The 22337-nt window shown below is 36.5% G+C and overlaps 1 protein-coding gene across 2 annotated transcripts in view; it reads right to left on the minus strand.

The window, feature by feature from the left end:
* The window catches only part of Alcam (activated leukocyte cell adhesion molecule), a 178867-nt gene that overhangs the window by 35720 nt on the left and 120810 nt on the right, over nt 1-22337 (minus strand). For both annotated transcript variants that reach the window (XM_013352357.2, XM_013352360.2), the window contains exons 2-4: nt 11557-11657; nt 9467-9686; nt 870-934 (exon numbers count right to left, since the gene is read on the minus strand). In XM_013352357.2, the coding sequence (XP_013207811.1) occupies nt 870-934; nt 9467-9686; nt 11557-11657 (386 nt within the window). The remainder of the gene's footprint in view (nt 1-869; nt 935-9466; nt 9687-11556; nt 11658-22337) is intronic.

A 22337-nucleotide genomic window follows, 5' to 3' on the forward strand; every position in this document is an offset into this window, starting at 1 on the left:
ACCATATTAATATTGATTATTGCTGTGGTTCATAGATTTTCAAATGCAAGAAACATTTAGTGTTAAAATGTGGCACCTCTCCAATTTCATTTTGATTTCAAAGTATACATACTCACCATATTCCATAATCCTCAGCTCAGTCTTCAAGTGAGTTTTAACTAAATTATTCAATGTTTATCAAATATTGGGCAGTAAAATTAAATAGGATTCAAAAAGCTTAATCTTACCTGCCCCCACAAACACAAAGGAATATCGAGGTATTTTAGTTAATTAGGATGAGATCATTACCCAATTGATGTACTTACATGTGGAACTCTATTTTGCCTGCCTACCAGTTCTATTTCCGATCAAACCCGTGATAATGTGATTGTTTATTTCTTTTGTCTCTCAGCGTGTACTTCACACCTAGAGTAGTTTACATTAATAGAATAAAGTCTAAATATTACATAAGTCTTGGTTCATCTCAGAACATTTTACCTTTCCAGATTTATCTTCTAATGTTCTCTCTTGCTTTGAATTTTAGCACCCAAATTTCTGAAACACCAAAGTTTGATGTTTACCAGAAAGACCACACTCTTCATATCCCATGATTTCATTTCGTTTGAAAGCTTTTCTCAACGTTGGCATGGAGAAAATTCACTTTTTTTTTTTTTTTACAGACTCTATATCAACATCCACATCTGAAAGACTCTTCTCTTGAGAAATAAGCACACCTGCTAATGGACAGTGATTACACCGTTCCCACTATGACTTCCTGTGTTCTCTGATTGAACGTGAAGTTGTGAATTCCATAAAAGCAAGCAAATATTGTTTGTCTGGTCATAGGGCATCTAAATCGAGTAAAGCCATTAATACAAACAAGTTCTCACCTTTTGTAGCTTCTCTGTTTCAAGATATGGTGCTTTGTTTACAATTTCAGGTTTAGATGGTTGCTCTAAAGTTAAGTAGAAAAAGGTTTAAGTATACCGGAAGAGATAAAGGGCACATATGATCTATGAAAAAAGTATACTGCATAGAATACGGATTCAAGTATTTGCTTTATGACTTCAAATATTGTTTTAAGTAATTAAAACTCCATTGAATTACATATCTTCAATGTTCTCTGGATTTTATGAAGTGAATATGGATTTGATGGTAAATATAGGCTACTGTTTTAATTAGGATATGTTATTTCCAGTTGATTACAATTGTATTTTCTATTTACTAAGTTGAAGACCTCTGACTCATTACTTGAGGATGTTACTGCATATGAATCCAAATCACAAAGGTTTTTATTTAAAACATACATTTCTAGGCTTAAGAAGCTCCCAGAATCCAGAATCTGCAGGGAAAATTCCATTGGTCTATATATGTTAACAAACTATAAGGGAATTCTTAGGCACAATGAAGTATAAGAAATGCAGTAAGAAATACTGAGAAAACTATGTAGTGATGTACACAAACCAATTTCCTAAATAAACCAATGTCTATCTCTTGTCTTACCTTATAAAATTATGAAAATATGAGAAAATCTTTTCAATTCGGAACTTGAGATAGAGGACAGAGATTTTATAGAAAGTTCTTTAAATACATTTTGAAAGTAATTTCAGGGACACTTGATTAAAAGTTCAGGAATGTTGTCTTAAAATGATTTTGCTTTTCTTAGTGTATATTCATTGTTCAATATAATACAAACGTTCATTGTGACACTCTCATACAACTATATTATGGAATTTGATCTTATTTATCCCCATTGTCACTTTCTGTATGGGCCCCACTGGTCACTTTTCCTAAATAGTACCGTCTATGCCTTCAAACCTTAGACTTTTAAGCACAGATAGCAGATATATGAAAAAAACATATCATTAATCTTTCTCAGCCTATCTTATTTTGCTTAACATGATGATCTTTTGTTTTCCATTTTCTGCAGTCACATTTTTTTTTTGCCTGAATAAATGAGTAATAACATCTAGATTTGGTGTAGGACGTCCTTCTGTTTGTTGTTGCTTTCATTGGTTAATGAATAAAGAAACTGCCTTGGTTTAGTTGATAGTGCAGAATTTAGGTTGGCAGGGAAGACAGAACTGAATACTAGGGAAAAAAAAAGAAGAAGTATGGGAGAGACATTATGGAGCCACCAGAATTAAACATGCCTAATCTTTCCCTATAAACCACTGCCACGTGACGATATAGAGATTAATAGGAAATGGGTTAAATTAATGTAAGAGTTAGCCAATAAGAAGCTAGAACTAATGGGCCAAGCAGTGATTTAATGAATACAGTTTCTTTGTAGTTATTTTGGGGCTAAGCTAGTAGGGCTGCCAGGACGAACAGGCCCCCGCCCTCCAACATAGATTTACACTTTATTTTCTCTATCTGTTCGTGTTTTGATGGATATATGAGCTGAATCTACAATTTAACTGTTGGGTATAGTGCTGTAATAAAAATGTCAGTGCAACTATCTCTGTTCTATCTTATCTGGATTTCATTGACTGCAAACCTAAAAGATAGTATAGTCGCATCTTTTAGTGGTTGTGTGTTTGGTTCATTGAGGAATCATCATTTTGATTTTCACGGTGACTGAACTAGTTTGCATCCCCACTACCTTTCTCTAAGATTTCTCTTTCCTTGTACTCATGAGAATTTATTTTTTGGTTTCTTAATAACAGTCATTCTCACAAGGATAGAAAAGAATCCTAATGTAGCTTTGGCTTTCAATCCTTTAGCGGCCATGAATGTAAAATCTTTTAATCTAATATCTATTGGCAAATTGTACTTTTCAGAGCTGTCTAGTTTGTTTGCCCAGTTATCAATTAGATTATTGAGGTTTTTTTGGTTTATTATTTCTTAGTTTTTTGTATAGTCTCAGTATAGGATTTATATTCTTTTAGTTTTCTATTAATGATGAATTTTATACTTAAAAATGGATCAACTAAGTTGGGTATGGTGGCACATGCCTTTAAGACCAGCAATCAGGAGGCAAAAGCAAATGAACCTCTAAAATCCAGGCTAGCCTGGTCTACAGAACGAGTTTCAGGATAGCCAGGGCTACACAGAGAAACTCTGTCTCAAGAAATCAACTACCCAACAAACAACCAACTCAGCTAATTAGTTTATAAAGAATGTAAATTGAGCTCATTTCATTCAGAATAGAGTTATTTTTATTTTATTAACACCTGAAACTAATAATTTTTCCTCTCATAGTTTTAATGTTTATATTTTCAATTATTTTTGATTGTCACACTAAACTAAATTGATTTTGCATAGTTATTACTTAATTTGGGGTTCAATTGAAAGAACTTATCTAACCAGACCATAATAGAAATACAAGACAAAAACCTTTTGAGTTATAACATGGGTGACACTAGAATGTATGAAAACAAAGTAACAGTCTTCAGGTTAACATTAATTTCCCTTTTGCAGGGCTGTTTTATATTAGAACAGTGAATACAACTTGTTTGACCCCATGCACTTTGCTTATAGATCCTATTTGCCATAAATTTTAGAATTATTAGTCCACCAATGGAAGTCTTACAAGGATAACCACAGTTGGAGACAAAACACGAGGGAGATAGGAAATCAGCAATACAAAGAAGTAGGACAGACAATTGAGGTTAATGAAAACAAGAAGTGGTGCCCAAGTTCCTGGGTGTTAAGAATGTGACTATATATTAGAAAACGTCAACAAAATCTCTATTCAAAATAGTCACTAGTGTGTGGAGGCAACATAGGGAATGGATGTTAAATCTTTTCTCATGTCAATACAACTTAATGCTCTCAGCATTTTTATGGAATACACTTCAAATTAAAACTGAATTATTGATCAAACAGTGACTTTTGCTTAGAATCTGTGCTGTCAAAGACAAATATTTAATATGTTTGAGAGACAATTGCACTGAGAATATTTAAACAAATGAAAATTATTGGGCCTTAATTAAATAAACCTAAGCTCTCAAGACCCAGAAGCCAGTTCTTAAGTGACACAATCATCAAAACCTCAAGAGACAGAGCACATTAATTAATGTATCTGATTTTTAAAAACAGGTCAAAATTAACAGAAAGGAAAAGGCAACTGGAGTTTAATTTCCCCTTCAGTAGTAATATGCCTGGAAAACATAGAGAGGTTTGCAAATCACACAAATGGACGCTCTGAATAAAAGCTTACTGGGTAATTTTGACAAATTTCACTGCTTTTTAATCCATGAGTACGACAGGAAAAATACTGAGCTCGTATTTGAGCTTCCTCTTACTACATAGCAAGTTTACCTATTTTTTTTAAATTAAATCTGGTAACATTTTATCAATAGGCACAAAAGCATTAACACTGTATGTATGCCAAAATTTCTAAAATTTATTGTTGTTCTTAGATAAAATTAAAATGTAGTTGAAAGAAAAAAAGGAAGAAAAGAAGGAAGGAAGGAAAAAAGGAAAGAAGGAAGGAAGGAAAGAAGGAAAGAAGGAAAAAAAGAAAGAAGGAAGGAAGAAAGGAAGAAAGGAAGAAAGGAAGAAAGAAAGAAAGAAAGAAAGAAAGAAAGAAAGAAAGAAAAGGAAGAAGAGCCCTGGTGAAAGAATGAATAACTTTTAGTAATTCTTAAATTTCTGCACATGTTTTCTTTGAAAGAGTCACAGTGAGTTTTGAGATTTAACGCTAACTTAAAAATAGTACCTATTCTATATCCTTGAGTTATTTTCTCTTTAGATTCTTGTTTCAAACCCTTTGTATTAACTACATTTTTTGATGTAATTTTCTTTCATATTACCTTGTAACAATCAATGGATATTAGTTGGAGAACCATTAAAAGGACACATACTATTTTAGCAAGATTGTATATTGATTCCCAACTAGTGTTTCTGTTTAAAAGAACTTCATGTGAATTATATTTTAATATGATTCAAGGATTCATAACTAAGTATAAAATTGAAAGAAAAGCAACACTACCAATTTGCTTGTAGCATTAATTAGTCAAAATGAAAAATTTAAAATTAAGCCAAAGTTTGCTTCAGAAAATTGCCGAGCAATCTCTCTAGAACTTCTCATCTGACTATGTATTGATTATAGAATTATGTCTTAAGTCATAGATTTCTTCCTTGCTGGGCTGGCAGTCTCAACTGAAGTAGCTAGAAGTATGTTAACATAGGGACACAATATGGTGGTACATTAGAACTTATGGGACAGTGAGGTTTTCAAAGTAAATCATAGAGTAAACTCTGGAACTCGTGACAAGGCAGTAGCTTGCCATACGTGCAGGTGTGAGCATGCACACGTGTGTGTGCATGGGAGAGCGTGTTTATGTGTTTTGGCATCATGTGCTGTATGCTAGTATCTATAACAATGGAATATAAGTAAAGCTGATGTGATTCCTTTTTAATTAATGAGATCACAGGCTTTCATTAATATCATTTGAAGGCTTACCACAAACAATTAAAGGCTAAGCAATATATAAAATGCTGTGGAAGGTCAAGTGCTTGGCGAAAAGAAGCTTTCCTCTTCCTTTTTTGTTTTGTAAGAGCTTTTTTTTCTTTTTAATTTTGGAGAAGGACACTGGTATATAGAAAATGACTGACCAGAAATAAATATAATAAAATAGATAGCCCACTTCCTAATTCTAACTCTTCGGCTATAGTTAGTGAATGCTATGAATATTGATTTTCAGAAAAAAGTAGAAATCAATACCTTCCTAAAAATTACATTTCGGGCACCCAGCCATCTAATGTACAGGTGACGAGGTAGTTCTGGTTACAAGTGTTCTTTGTATTAGTGTAAAACTACACACAGGAATATGAATATGAAGAGAAAATGTCCTGGAGGTTTGGTGCAGAGGTGAGGCTCTCAGTTCCCATTGGCAATTGAATTCTTTAATAGTCACCAAGCACTTAAGCTAGTGTATCCATGGAACAGTGTTGTATTTTTCTCATTAGATGGGGAAATGTAATTTTTAGTCTTTAGAGTCAAAGTGATCCTGGCACAGTGATATGCATATAATTTCAATACTTGGGAAGTGAAGAAAGAATGGGGAGTTCAAGGCCGGCTTTGGCTACATAGCATGTTTTTGAAATAGCCTGGGCTGTGTTTTTATCTCCCTCATTCCATCCACCCTCAAAAGAATCAAACTGTAATGTACAGTTTAGATTTTATTTGTTAAGTAGCTCATTTTCTATTTCTTTCCCCTTGAAAATATTCTTTTACTATATTCTGGTTTAACAATTTTCCACTGGAGGGAGGAGAAATTCTCAATTTTTCAAATCAATGAAGCCTTAAGAATCATATCCAAGTAGGAGCTATGAAATGATGTGCAGAGCCTGCACAAATTGGCCAATGCCTTGAAGATTGGACTTGAACATATATACACAAAGTCTTGGAAACGGGCTTTCTTGTACTATCACAGAACAGCACCAGAGCACAGATAGCTGACAAATTAAGACTGTCGTGTGCAAAGACTCAGAGCTGACCCACATGCTTAAAAAATCTGGATGGGTGTTCATATGCTCTTCAGGCTGGCTCTGGAGTCAGACCTAACCTCTGAAGTGGATGAGTGGATAAGGCTGCCTTTTCCTCCTCGGCTTGCTCTTCTCTTGCTCCTCCTACTCCTCCTGTTCTTCCTCCTCCCCCCTCTTCCTGTCATAAACAAGTTATTGTAAATAATTGAAACAGTGAGTAGAACTGTAACCACTTGAACAGAAACAGCTTCTTACAGTGCTTGCCCAGCTCCTTAGTTTCTGGACAAGGCTTGAGTAGTGGACTAAAAAGGTCTCCCGTGTAATCTAAAGCATTCATTTTACTTGAGAGGCCTGCAAAAAGACTTGCCAAGGTCAGAACTTAGTGGTGGCCCTGACAAAGCAAGGTCTTCTGGCAACCAGCTCACAGATTTTCCCAACTCATCACTAAGAGCCATTTCGCTCTCTGGGCACCTGTTTGCCCTCTGAGCCTTTTGCACAATCATTGAAATAATCGTTGGGAACTTTCCATGGTCTAATTTTGCTTCCAGATAGTTTTATTACTCTCAAATGGGCACTAAACGCAAAGGCAGTTTGATGTTGATGCCACTCACTAGCCGATTAGTGGTGACAAGGCACGTTACTTGCTTGGACTAGGGGATATGATTATGATTTCTTCCATCAGAGATGTGGTTTCAAACTAAGCAAACAAACCTACATTGAAGGTAAAGTCATCAGTCAGTCCCTCTGCCTCGAATAAAAGCAATTTGATTTTGCTCTTGGCGCTGCCAGTTCACAGAAGGCTGATCTGAGATTGGCTCGCATGAGCCAAGCTTGATTCGTACATGGTCCACGTTGCTAGGTGATTCAACAGAGGGAAACAGAGGACTGATTGATGAGCACAGTAACCCTTAAGTGACTGAAATATATCCACGCATAGGATGAGAGTCTCCCATCCACAGCTACAGCTGGATTCCCAAAAAGTGACCTGAAGTAAATTCATACTTCAAGGAAAAGAGTGAGGTTCCTGCATGATCTTTTAAGAGTGTCATTTCTTTTCTTGCATTTGGTAGGGTTTTTTTTTTTTTGTGTGTGTGTGTGTGTGTGGTTTCTCAGATAAAACGCCATTTTCAAGAGTGTGTAACTTGCTATGTAAATTCTCCCTGGCCCACAGCCTGGAATGCAAATTCTGTTACTGGGAAAGGCTTTGTTTTCAACAACATTCAAAAGCGCAGGGGGCAGGGGTCCTGGCGGTGTGTGGCATGTGAGTTCGTTTTCCCCATCACAGAAAGCTTCTGTGCTCTAATGCAGCTTACAAACTTTATTAAATTAGACGAACTGGTTCTTTTACTTATAGATATTGATGTGGCAGGTTGTTAACGGAAGAAACATTTGGAAAATGTCACAAATGATTCTTCTAAATATAACTTGGAATGTTCTTGACTTGTTTGTGTACTACCTTGAAATTCAATCACTTCAACACAATTTATAGAGGTGTGAAAATGGCAAATTAATTTACATAATGATCAGTGTTGGGAGTTAGTTTACCCACTTTCTTGGCATTTCCGGTATCAAAGCCTATGGCAATTTTGTTGCTGTTGTTGTTATTTTGCTTTTAGGGAAAAATGCCCTTAGCATATCTTCCATCCATCTCTCTAATCAAAGCAAAATAAAGTAAGGGAAAGAAAGAAAATTCAGAAGCCAACATGGCCAATGGCAAATTCCCATACCCTGTGTAAGTAGGCAGAGCTCCTAAACCGTTGGGACTTGGTTTGGTTAAAATACGATAGGGAAGTGTGGATGGCTTCTGGAAAGAGACTCCTAAGCTAAAAGGTAATCAACCGAAACTTGTAATGTGCATTTACAAGGCTCTTCTGGAGAACAAAGGTTTCCTTTGACAGTATTAGTACTCTTAGAATTTGCATCGTGAACCCATTGGAGCTTTGAAGTTTACAGAAATACCTAAGGGATGGCTCTACTTAGCTGCATAGGTTATTAAAGAGAAACACGAAAAATCCGTGCTTGCTTATTCCAGTTGGAGGCCTCTGGGTTTTCCTTCTTTACTATTTATTTTATTCATTTCTGGGAGTTGTCAAGCCACCAGAAAGCAGAGGGGAAAGTGGGAAATTAAGACCTTCTTCCAATTAAGAAAGACTGATATTCTGAAAATTTTTAGGCCTGATTTTTCCTACTGTAGTTTCTACAACATTATGATGTAATTGAAGTGGGACTTTTTATTTGAATCTTAAAAGAAGAACTACTTTAATTATACATCTCAAGTAATTCATTTATATAGAGATTTGCACAGTAACATTAACTACATATTATCAGATGAAGTCACTATGTCATGGAAACTATAGTAATTTATGTTGAGTACCTTTTATTAGTTTCTTTTCTTCCAACCCTACTTTATCTTTTTGTTACAATCCTTTTGTAATCCCTTGAACAATCTCAGTGTACGGAGCTTTATTCTTTGAGGGAAATTTTTATGAACCATGCGAACATGTTAAAAACTGAATCATCAAGCAATGAAGGCCAGAAAGGACACATACATGCATAAACATGTCAAATGTATGTCTATACACAAGTTGATTTCTTAGATCTCTAGATCATAGGATATCTTAAATTTGTTTTATTCTTTTTATATATTCAGATGACAATTTGATATGGTTCACCCTAATGTTTATACATTTATATGATATGCATGATTATATATGCATGCTGTATCTATATAAACATTATAATTTTTTTCATTGAACAAATCATGGGAACTTAGAAGTCATTATCCCATTGTCACGGTAACATTTTACAATCCAGGGAAAGTCACTGTTCGAAGGTTATTGCTCTAACTCCTCACTGGGCTTTTCCTATTGAAATGCCAGACTTGTCTTCCTTGCCGCCAGAGGGCATAGGTAGAATAAAAAGCTCTATAAGTTTCCTTACACATAGCTTCCTGTGGAGAGGCATTGCAGAGAGCTCAAGCTTCTACTTGAAGAACACCTTCTAACACCAGCCATCACCCCACTTAGCGGTTCTATTTTAGTCTACTTACTGAACACCTTGACTAGGGTAGGTGCTTCAAACACGTTGTCCTCAGTCACTAGCATGCACACAAATCTCTTTTCATCGCTGATCTTTGCATTGTTGATAGACAAAGTGTAGTTTTCTGAGAGGTTCAATCTGCCCTTGTACTCTGGTACATCATCATACTGCACACTTTTCTTTGTAGAGGATCGGAATGCAATAAACACTGGGGACCCATCGGGCTTTTCCTAAAAATTAAAATAACAATACAAGTTGAAAACAAGTGTAATTCATGCTTCAGAATAATATTTCTTTTGTCATATTGTCCTACATGACTTTTGTTGGTGGTGTTGTATCATCACCACCTAATTCTTTGCTTACAGAAAGAAAAATCACACTTCCCATGAAGTGAGGCTGTTGGATCACTCACAGGTTCATAGAAATGGGTAAAAATGAAAGGGCAAAGCTCTCAGTGTTGGAGCTCGTCTCACACCTGTGGGACATCGGTGGCTGTTTTGAAGGGGCATGGTGAAGTCTTGTTTAATATACAACTAAAAAGTAGATTAAAAACAAACATAGAAGTACAAAAACTAATCTTCTAGTCCCTATGATATGCTTAGGATGTGCTATTATCACATATGTTTCTCTTTCTCTTAGTTGATTCCACTTCCTTTGATAGTAAATTTGGTTCAGTGGTTTAGTAGACTCTGATACTTGGAACCAGAGGAATTCAAATAGACTCTTTCTCTTATCATAACTCCTCCTCTTTTAAAGAGAACTAGAAGGAGTTCAGAATTACCTGGAATGACCCCCATAATGAGAACAGAGATACAGTCTGCTATGTATCCTCCTTTTCTTTTTTTTATGACACATATGAATAGTATGGCTGGGACATTGAGTCCTAGCGTTGGTATAGTTGAAGCTGTTTGCTACCTACTGATCACTAGTGCTAAGAGTTAATTATTTATCCCTCACAAAAAAATTGTGAAGAAGATATCTTATTTTCACAGAAAGAAAATACACCCAATTCACCTGTTCATGGGAAGAGGCTAGACCCTGTTGGTGAGATTTTAGAGCTCATATTGTGAAAGGCCATGCCAGTTTTCCCCTTTAGTGCAAGCTTAGGCGCTTTTGAAAAAATGTGTTTAGTATAACATATTTTTTATGGAAATACTGTAGGTAAAAAATGCTTGTGGCCAAATAAATCTATCAAATTAATCCAACCAAGGTCTCATACAATTCACAGTGCATTTTAACATACCTACTGTTCTAAGAAATGCTGCAATAAACAGACAGTTAATAAATCATCTGGTGACCAACAATGTTCCCCTGTGAAAACATCTGCAAATATTCAGGAACTAGGGAAGCCTGCTCTTGTGTTCCAGGAAACATCTCTACTTGAAGCTTGTTCACTGCAGTAAGTCTCTTGTGGCCAGGTGTTGGGAAATTGTACCACGAAGACACCTTCTATTGAACTGTGTTCAACTGACGCATTAATCTGGTAAAGTTAGCTAGACTACCACACCCACCTACCAGGATCTCTAGTCTCCCTTTCCAGGCCTATTTGGACAGTTATACCTGACAGAATATGATGGAGTTAAGTGTAAGCAATGGATAAAATCAACAATGTTAAATGTACAAGCTATCTCTAATATGTACACACACCAAGAAGATTCAGCAACAGAAACAAAGCTGATTGTCCGTCCCCCCATGGAAATCTGAGTCTCTAGGTACTGCTAAATCTTACCTTTGCAGTAGCTGCATTACACAGACGCTAGTGAAGGGAGACTGCTCTTCTTCACAAAACTGTGCTCTGTACTCCCCTGTTAATACTCCCAAACTCTGCCTTTCCTTATGCCTCCAACACTTAAAATATGGAGTTTTCAGACAAAGATGATGTACAAAGTTTGAGTTATTAGGTATATTTAAAAATAGCATGAGTTATATAAAGATGAATATTTTTGATATATTTAATACATTAATTCTTTTATATAGGTATACAAGGTAAATATTAGCATTATATCAGTATTACATATTCATATACTCTCCAAAAAAGAGAGAGAATTATATTTTAAAAACCATAGTCAGTTCTGCAAGTCCCAAGAGGCTCACACTTACATATTTCCATTTGCCAAACATGAGGTTCTGAGGTACATCGAGTCGGCAAGGCATGACAATGGTATCTCCGTAAGCTGAGTTGACAGTGGACCATCCAAGGCCTTTGGGAAAAAGGGAAAAGAGCTTCTGAGTGTTGTTCGAAAACAGTAGCAGGTAAACATGGGAGAACTTACAAGGCAATTATGTTTTCACCGTATTTACTAGAAATATATTTCACAGAAACACGAGGCTGCACCAAAAATAACATGCTCAATGTTCTCAAAATAGCTGGAGATAATTTTCACTGAACCTATTGTCAAATTAAAATTAAGTATCAAGAATTGAAAACTAGTCCAAGCAAGAGTAAAATCCAATATTATTTGGATGGAGAGAAGACAGTATTCAAATAGCTGATTTTATAGGTAAAAATGAAACTAAACTTTATTTTTTCATAATTATTTACAAGATAAAATTCTAGCTTGAAAACCCCTCACAAGGAATTATTCACAAAGTGGGTAGCTGCAATTGGAAGTCAACCTAATTGGAACTGGTGTTTGTTAATCTGAATAAAAAAAAAACCAGAAACATGTCAATTCATCCTTTCTTGAGAAATATAATAAACAATTAAAATATGAAAAGAATAATTTTGATTAAGAATGTAGAACACTTTTTACATCTGCTTATAGTCATGGTGTTTTGAAAAAAATCCTTAAGGCTTTACAGACATAGAAAGACAAATACCACATGCTCTTCCCAAAAAAGGTCAATGTGAAAGTATAGTAGTAATTATGGTAGCCTAGAAAGGTTAGGAAGAAGAAGGAGAGGTGGGAGGATAATACCAAAAAAAAAACAAAAACAAAAAACATACATCTAAGAGGGATAATTTCCAGCGCTGAAAAGCTCAACAAGGTAATGCAGTTCACAATATCCTGCCATATGTTTTATGAAGAACTGGATGAGAGGAGCTTGCAAGCATTAAGGAGTTAAAGAAAAAAAATGGAACCACCCATTACCCTGATTCCATCAGAACATATTATGTACACATATTGACACATCACATCCTACTCTTTAAATATGTCAAACTCGCATGTGCTAGTTCTAAAGAAAAAAATCATTTTGGTATTTTCATTGGCAACGATATCAATGAAACATCACAGATACTTTGACTTATTATGTTTAAAAGTTGTTTAAAGTTAAAAAAGTTTATGGGTGGTGCCCACAAGGTACGTCACTGGTAGGTATAGAGCATGAAGGGGCTATTTTAATCTGCAGTGGAAACACATAAGCAGATGTTATTTAGTCCAGCAGGTGGTGCTAAAGGGTAAAGCTAAGACAATCTGCAGACCATAAAGAAAACCATTTGGGGACTTTCCGAACAGCCACACTGGTGGATGCCACCGCTCACTGTCGCCCATTAATTGCCCAGTATACACAAAAGCCTTACACAGGGATTGAAATCACTCATGCTAGTAAGTAAAAAAGACGACAGAATTCCTATTCTAAAATGCAAATGGTTAAGGAGGCAACTTTCTCTTTAAGTGTGAGTAAGAATCTAAGGAGCAAATAAATAGCACAAACCAGTTAATATACAGGATACTAGCTGGGTGTGGTGGTGCACACCTTTAATCTTAACACTCTGGAGGTAGAGGCAGGCAGATCTCTGTGAGTTCAAGGCCAGCCTGGTCTATAAAGCAAGTTCCAGGACAGTCAAGGCTGTTACACAGAGAAAAAATTCTATCTTAAACACTTCTCCACCTGCCACCACCCTCTCAAAGACAGATACAGAACACTAAACAGAATCAATGAGGGTGTATGTCTATTTGGTATTTGGTAGTGAAGGCACACACAAAATTGTTCATTATATACTCAGTATCTGTTAAAATAACCTTAAAACTTTCCAATTGTTTTCTGTTCCCAAAGTTGAAGTTATTATTCCCTTTGACACTAAACTATACAAATCAGAGGATCATAAAAGAAGAAATGACGTTTTACTTTTAGGATTTATTTCATGCATTTTTCAGTGCTAAGTATTAAACCCAGGGTCTCGGGCTTGCTAGGCACGTATTACACAAGCGAGCACACCAGCTCTAATGCTGGAGTTCTAGGTGTGTGAACCCCAATATGCACGCCTCCATTGAGTGAACTGTTCTAATTCATGACGTCATTCTGGTTTTCTGTAGCATGTTCCTGAATGTGAAATTTTCACTATGTATTTTAAGTTGTGAGCTGGCAGAGATGCAGGTCAACCAAGCCACAGGAAGTCTAGGACTTCAGCTTTTTTGCTTTCTTTCATTGTTGTATAGTGAGGTGCTTGAATAAGATGCTGAATTGTCATTTCACCTTCATCTGTGTCAGGCTCCAATTGTTATAAAAACACCTTCCTTTGTTGTGCCAAGCAATGCAAACACTTCGCAGAGATCAGATTCCAATGAGATTGCAATCAGATTCTTTCCAAGGTAAAGGAAGCAAGCAAAAGCCTTTTCCAAAATGTTAATCATTGCTCCTTTCAGAGATGATTTTTCTCTTCTACCCTTATAGAATATGAATGTGCTCTACATATGCCAGGTTTTATGACAGGATTTAAGGCCGTGTGAATTTGAAGAATATCATGTATTATTAGCATGATGAAAGCAAATTATGGCAGAGAAAGGAACAAGCAGTTTTAAACTTCATATCTAATATCAATGCCTGACCCTTAAGGAATTTAGTAAAATGATTTCTTATTTGAATGTGGTGACATCCTTTTGATTTTGCTTATCAGATTAATATCTTTGAAAATCAGAAAGAATTTATAAACGGGAACTTTGAGATCTTCATGCTCCCTCATATTCTGAAGGCAACCACGTTATAACTTGCATGTGTTGAGAGCATGGACTTTGTCCTCCCATGGTATTTCCTGTCATGAGGAGAAGACAACCTAAGAGCAAATCCATTTCATGTAGTTCATGTATGGAACTTCAGGGAAGAAAAAGCTTAAGCCTCTTTTCCTTCTCCAGTGAGACTGAGACCTATTTCTGTTCTCTGATTTACAAATGGTACCAGAAAATGGCCACTATCATCTGGCATAAATACAAGACCAAGCATTGCTTTAATTGTTTTGAAAATTTATGGATCAAATCTTATAGTGAAATGCCAAATTGAAATCAACCAGGACAGGATTCTCATGGGAGAAAGAACAAAAAAGAAATAAGACCTATGACAAGAAGGGGGCAGCAGAAAAAGGCCAGCAGTTACAGACAGGAACCTGTTCCCCAGATTCAAAGCAGAACGAGTACTTTGGATGGCACAGGAAGTCATAATAGTGCTTACTTTAGGATCAATTTTCGAGTTGGCTACAGTCATCGGCTCGCATCTGTTAAGTGCATATGACTCCCAGGTTCATCTGAGAGAAAGATGAAAGAAAGGCTTGCATCTATGGAAGCGCTAATGTGTCTAACACACTAGAGATACAGTAACTGGAAAGACCACTGTGATTTGGTGATGAATTAGAGTCCTAACTCCTAGAGAGTCTTGATCTTTGAGATGAGGGGACACCAAGAACTAAAGCACATTCTGTCCTGAGTGATTCTGTTTACACCTTTTGTAGAAGAAAATGCTTTTATCTTTAAACTACCAAATCTGAAAGTTGAGTTCAACTTACTAGAATTCTTCTGCTGTTTTTTTCCTGTAACAGCTATTGATTAAATTATTGAGTTTTGTGCTCCACAGATTATTGGGTGCTATTGAAAACATAAGCCAACTGTCATATTTGAAAATACAGCCTAAAGTAGTGGACTTTGGCTGGGCACACACAATACACTTGTGTATGTGCTTGATTAGTCATGTGTACAAGGGTATGTGCACATGTATATGGCAATTGTACATGTGTATGAATGGGTGTGTCTATGTGGAGAAAAGAGGACAACCTTAAGTGTCTTTCTTCAGGTGCCATCTGTCTTTTTATGAGATGATCTCTTAGTGGACTGGAACTCAACAAGTAGGCTAGACTGGCTGGTCAGGAAGCTCAAGTGATATATACATCCCCAACCTTCCTGGTGTTGATGCTACAGATTGTAAGTGTTCCTATAAGCCATCCTACCTAGTTTCTTCTTAACACAGATCCTCATGCTTGCAAGAAAAGCACTTAACCAAGAGAGTCACTTCCCTAGCCAAGTATGCACTTTTATACTCAGCCCATGTCATGTCTGTACCTGCATTTTAACTGGGTGAGGACTCTCTATAAAAAATGTGCGCTGAACATTCAAGATACTTTAGTGAATTATAATTGCTAGCAAAAATATGACATAAAATAACATAAAACTTTTTATGCCTGAGAAGCAGGGTATAATTAAAGCACTTTTTGTGAAGTGCTATCAGCCAAAAGAAAAAAAAAACAATACAAGTGGAACGAAAATAAAGTGGAATAAACAAAGGATTTAAAAATATATCTTGACCAAATAGTCCTGATCTAGAGAATCTTAAATGCTAAGCATAAAGTGCACCGTAATTTAACTGTGTATTTCTCCAGCAAACTATTTAAAACAGAAACCAAAAGAAATATACAGAATTATAAGTTGGGTTCACACTTTTGGCTTCCAACAGAAATAATCATGAATGTAATGATTTTTAGCATATCTGTGGCAAATGACTTTTCCATATAAATGAATCCTAAAGGTTGGAGTAATGATTTTCTTTGTATCGCTGATGGACCTCAGCCTCTGATGTCACAGTCCAAGCAGAAAAACAATAGTAGAGAGGACAGAATGGTAATCAGTACACTGGTGTACTTCTGCATGCTGTAATTTAGCACGGATAATTATTACTTATTGCTCTGATATTTTAATAGCATCATCATCCTTAGAAGCACTAGCTGAGTTCTGCAGCTCTGTTGGGTGCCACAAAAGGGTTAACTGGAATTATAATGGGTGTAGAGCTTGTGATGTAAGAACTAAATTCCAGTTTCACTGATATTTTACACTTCCGTGAGCAAATGAATTGCTGCAGGAGGGATTGCATACACGGATATTTGTCATTGAAGACCACCTTCGTGCATACTTGACTGTTTTCATATATAATTGTGGTGATGCTCCTGTTTACCTTACAGTATGTGTGAAGCTCTAGATGAAGCGTAAATATTTTGTTATATCAGTTTTCAGCAGTGTTGGTTACACCAACGTTTAAGGTTGGATCCACCTTTGTTGTAAGAGGAATGGGCTGCATATTGTGAAGTGTTTGCGGCATCTCTGGCACTACCATTCTTCCCCACTATGAAAATTCAAAGCCTACAGAAGTGACAAATGTCTTTTCATATGAAAAATTACCACAAGTCTCATCCATTCAGAAATTGGCTTACACTGCAACTATTGGCATCTTAGACTCCATGAAACTGTGGTTATCAATGAAGAAATTTTCAAAGTAAAATAGAATCTTAATGTGTGGCAAAATAATGACTGAATTAAGGTAGATATTAAACTATTAACGATAAACATAAATAAATATAAAGAAACATATTATACATAATATAAATAAAACAAACTATTAGATGACTGTGATTTGCAGACTCTAAGATTTGATTTCCAAATTATAGAAACGACAAAGATTATTTTTTTACTTCACAAGCCAGTTAGTATGGGTCAATATCATGAATTAATTGTAAAACACACATTTTGTACACACTTTATTTAATATAAGAAAATATAGATATACAATGAAATAAATATCTTGAAAGTGTTGGCCAACCCTATTATTTTATGATTCAGTTACTGGAATATCTCCACCTCAGAATGGCTCTGGTAACTTATCACATCAAACTAGAACTTAAGACTTTCTTTATACACACATGTGTTGTTGGCTGTTTTTTGAGTCTTTTCTCTTTTGGAGGCCTGTTACCCAGCTCCCAAATAAATAGACATTTCTTATTTATGAATAAATAGACATTTCTTGTTTATGAATTCCGGGCCTTAGATTGGTTTATTTCTAAGCAAATTTTCATTTTATTTTATCTTAAATTATCCCATCTACCTTTTGCCTCTGGGCTTTTACCTTTTTCTAGTTCTGTGTATCTTTCCTTTCCTTCTTGTTCCACATCTGGCTGTTTGGCTTGGAGGTGGGTCCCCAGAATCCTCCTCTCTTTTTTTCTTGCTGCTGGATCTTCTCTTCTCAGATATCTCCTCCTATATATTCTCTCTGACTGCCAGCCCCTCTTATCCTTTCTCCTGCCTAGCTATTGGCCATTCAGTTCTTCAGCAGACCAATCAGGTAAAGTAATACAGTTTCACAGACTTAAACAAATGTGACATAAAGAAATGTAACACACCTTGCATCATTAAACAAATGTTCGACAGCATTAACAAATGTAACACATCTTCAACTAATATTCCACAACACACGCATATATGTAAATTAAGGAACGTGTTTGTGTGCATGAGAAGTATAAGGGGCTATCACTCCAGGTAATTTGTAACAGATGATGGATGGGGGAAAGCATCTGATAAAATGTAATATCATTTTGACAAACAGAGGGAAGAATTTCTCCCCCCCTTCTACATTATTTTTTTGTCAACTTCCCTTCAACTAACTTGGGTACCTAGAGGTTAACTTGCATTTGGTTATCAGGAATGCTTGCTCAAAGTTTACCCTCAGTGTTTCCTTTCACAGTGTCATGTCCTAGCTCTCATATATGACTGTTACACCTCTAAATAAGAAAAAACAGCAATTCTGTCTTTTTTTTTTTTTTTTTTTTTTTGGTTTTTCGAGACAGGGTTTCTCTGTAGCTTTGGAGCCTGTCCTGGAACTCCCTTTGTAGACCAGGCTGGCCTCGAACTCACAGAGATCTGCCTGCCTCTGCCTCATTTTAGAGTGGTGATCAGGACACTAAGGAATAATACTCGGAAGAAAATGACCGTCTCATTAAAAGATTAGTTACTAACTGAGATTGTGTTTTAAGATATGTATTCTTGAGTTGCTGAGGAATCCCATCTGGACGGAACCTTCATCTGGCGATGGACCCACACTGGAACACTGGACTGAGCTCCCAAAGTCCCAATGAGGAACAGAAGGAGGGAGAAGATGAGCAAGGAAGTCAGGACCAAGAGGGGTGCAACCACCCACGGAGACAGTGGGGCTGATCTATTGGGAGCTCACCAAGGCCAGCTGGATTGTGACTCGAAAAGCAGGCGATAAACCCGGACTCTCTGAATATGGCGGACAATGAGGGCTGCTGAGAAGCCAAGGACAATGGCACTGGGTTTTGATTCTACTTCTTGTTCTGGCTTTGTGGGGGCCTAGCCAGTTTGGATGTTCACCTTCCTAGACCAGGATGGAGGGGGGAGGACTTCGGACTTTCCACAGGGCAGGGAACCCTGACTGCTCTTCAGACTCGAGAGGGAGGGGGAGAGGAGGGGGGCAGGTTAGGAGGGGGGAGGTTGGGAGGGGGGGAGAGTGGGAGGAGTGGGAGGCTGGGAGGAGGCGGAAAATTTTTTTTTCTATCTTAATAAAAAAAAAAAGATATGTATTCTTCATTTCACTTGCAAAATTGGTGTTTTATAATGCTCCAAGTAGTTATCATTTTATTAGATTATAGGCCAGTCTATGTCTGCTTCTGATGTACAGGTAATTTTCAACACAGAAGTGCAAGTTCCAATAAATATTTTGACCTTGGTTTATGTGACATATTTGCAGACATAGACTGGCCTATAATGCTGCATACGTCAAGATTCCTCTACCATCCTAAGCTTTGCTTCATCATACCTCATTTTTTAGCAATCCTTGGGCCCATCTATTCTGATTGATGTTCTGCATCCTTTAAAGACTGTCTGTTTATAGATCCAGTCATGCACCAAGTGGTTTTTAAACATCCTCAGGCAGTGTGCTAGGTGGGCTTCTTTGTGAAGGAAACATATAAATGAAATAAGGGGGCTGTTTCTTTGAAGGACGTGACTGAACTAATATTAGGTGTATATCAACAAAAGTATGTGCCGCAGGAATGTGAAAAAAGGAATCTCAGCAATGAGCCTGGGGATATTGGCTGAAGCACTTCGGAGGACATTCCTCTGACTGGACACCGACAGAAGGTTTCAATAAGAGGGAGGTTACTGCCCCAAAGCAGCATCGCAGGAGGGGGCAGCAAGAAGTGCTGGTGGCAGGGTTTCTTATCTTAAGGCAAATTCAATTTTTTGTTAGTCTCCATAGAACAGATCTTTGATTTTCACAAGAATTAATACAGGCACTTTCTCCAGATTCTCCAATAAACCTAACGCTTCTCTATCAAAATGCAGTAGATACTGGTGTTTGCTACTTTCTCCTTGGTTTTTAAAAATAAGTTATTTTACTTCATTCTTTTTAAATTATTTTTATTGAGCTCTACATTTTCCTCTTCTCCCTTCTCCTTCGACCCTCTCCCAAAGTCCCCATGCTCCCAATTTACTCAGGAGATCTTGTTTTTTTGACTTTCCGTGTAGATTAAATTTATGTATGTCTCTCTTAGGGTCCTCATTTGTTTTCTAGGTTCTCTGGGATAACTACACAGCAGAAAAAAATAATGACATCTTGAATTTTGCAGGCAAATGGATGGCACTAGAAAATATCATTTTGAGTGATGTACAGAAAAACAATTATCAAATGTACTCACTCATAAGTGGTTTTTAAACACAAAGCAAAGAAAACCAGCTCACAAATTAACTTTATTCTTATGTGCATTGGTGTGAAGGCATCAGATTCACCAGGAACTGGAGCTATAGACAGTCATGAGCTGCCATGTGGGTGCTGGGAATTGAACCTGGATCCTCTGGAAGAGCAGCCAGTGCTCTTAACCACTGAGCCAACTCTCCAGATCCTTCTTCTTACCTTTAGCATCAATATTTACATTGATATTCTACTTGAAGCTGGTTAAAATTATGAGTAAGAATTTTTTTAAGAAATTACCCAAAGGCAACAATTTTTAATCATTTTTTGACACTATAATTATTGTTGCTTAATTTCTCCTTTGCTTTGTCTCCCTCTGTACCCTCCCATATAATCCTCCTTGTTCTCTTTCAAATTCATGGCCTTTATTTTCCATTAATTGTTGTTACATGCATATATGTGCATGCACACACACATATTTTTAAATATAACCTCAATCTGTATAATGTTGCTTGTATGTATATTTTCAAATCTGACCATGTGATATTAGATGATCCATGGTGAACTCTTCCCTGGGGAAGTGAAGCCTTGTATCTTTTAAGAGAACCTACTACTACTACCTTACTAAACCAGCACAATCCCGAACTACTCTCTCCATTTTTGTCCTTACACCCATGGGTAAGTGTAGTTCTCCCCTAACAGAAAGGAAACTTCTCTTTGCAACAGAGAGCATTACATAAAACCACAACCAATCAAAATGCAGATTCGTGGAGACCAGTCTCAATGAATACATCCACGAAATATTGTCTGCACCTAAGGTTCAGGGAGCATTGTGGAAGAGGGAGTGGAAAGATTGTAAAACACAGAGGTTCAGGGAGTTGGTTGTGAGATTATGTCTTCTAGGAATTTCCAAAGTTGTGCCCATGAAGTTTCAGCAACATGACTGCCTAAACAAGGGCTGACACGGACCACAACAACAGGCAAGCCAAAGATCATGAGTCCATCACCTTACAAAAAATAACTCCAGGAAACTAAGCAATGTTCAGAGAAACAAACAAACAAAATGTAGCTTGTGTACCGTTCCTTTTCTTCATTGGGAATTGCTTCCTAAACTTTCAGTCAGGACACAGATTTTCCTGTACTTGTCAGAATTTCTTATCTCTGTGATCCATGAATGAACTTTAAGGCATCTGTGAGTCCTCTTAAATAGTATACAAATGTACTTTAGATAATGGAGTACTAAATGTATACTTTATATGATGAGGATATAAATAATAAGGTTGCTAAAAAGTAACTTACATGAAAAATAAGATCACTAAATTCACTCTAAGCTGAACTGAATTTAGGGAAGCAGAATTTGCTAGTATCAAGTATAAAATGCTCTTCTATCTAGCACTTCTCTTACGGAGAATCTCTCCTACAATGGTGTTTGCATATATGTACGATTAGCTATAGCAGCATTACTACAAATGCTAAACACTTAGAGAACCTAAATGCATATTAATATAAAAAACAGTATCTATGTAGACAATTCTCCATAAGAACAACTTGGGAAGAAATGAGAACAAATACACTATATTTTTTCATTATGTAAATATTTCAGTTTAAAATTTTAAACTACTCAATCATTAGTTTATTAACTCATTGAGCAATGCAAAGTCACTCAGTGCCAAATGCTGTTGGAAGTCAGACAAAGGAAGCTCCAAAAAACACATACGATCAAAGAGCTAAGTGCAACATTGTTCTTTGTCTAAATGACACACACACACACACACATATATATATCATTTAAGAAAGAATATATATATATATATATATATATATAGAGAGAGAGAGAGAGAGAGAGAGAGAGAGAGAGAGAGAGAGAGAGAGAGAGAAAGTAAGGTGGGAGAAATTTCCATTTTAGCTCTTTCTCTAACCTGGGTGCTATCTGATGACAAGTTTTAGGCTAGCCTGGGCTCCACAAGACCCTTATTCAACTCCTTCCTCAAATACTGTACAAGCTGAAGTAACTAGCCCACATCTTTTCTCTGCATTGAACCTTCCAGAATGCCACATATTATTTCTCTGGAAGGAGAACCTAGCTTCAGAGTTTGTGGAGAGGAACACTGTGGTGATTTTAAAGGACTGTTACAAAATGTTCAAATCAAATAAAATAATTTAGCCTAGAAATTATTTAATGGACTATAATGGACACACAC

The sequence above is a fragment of the Microtus ochrogaster genome, chromosome 2 (assembly GCF_000317375.1).
Source record: "Microtus ochrogaster isolate Prairie Vole_2 chromosome 2, MicOch1.0, whole genome shotgun sequence".
Lineage (NCBI taxonomy): Eukaryota > Metazoa > Chordata > Mammalia > Rodentia > Cricetidae > Microtus > Microtus ochrogaster.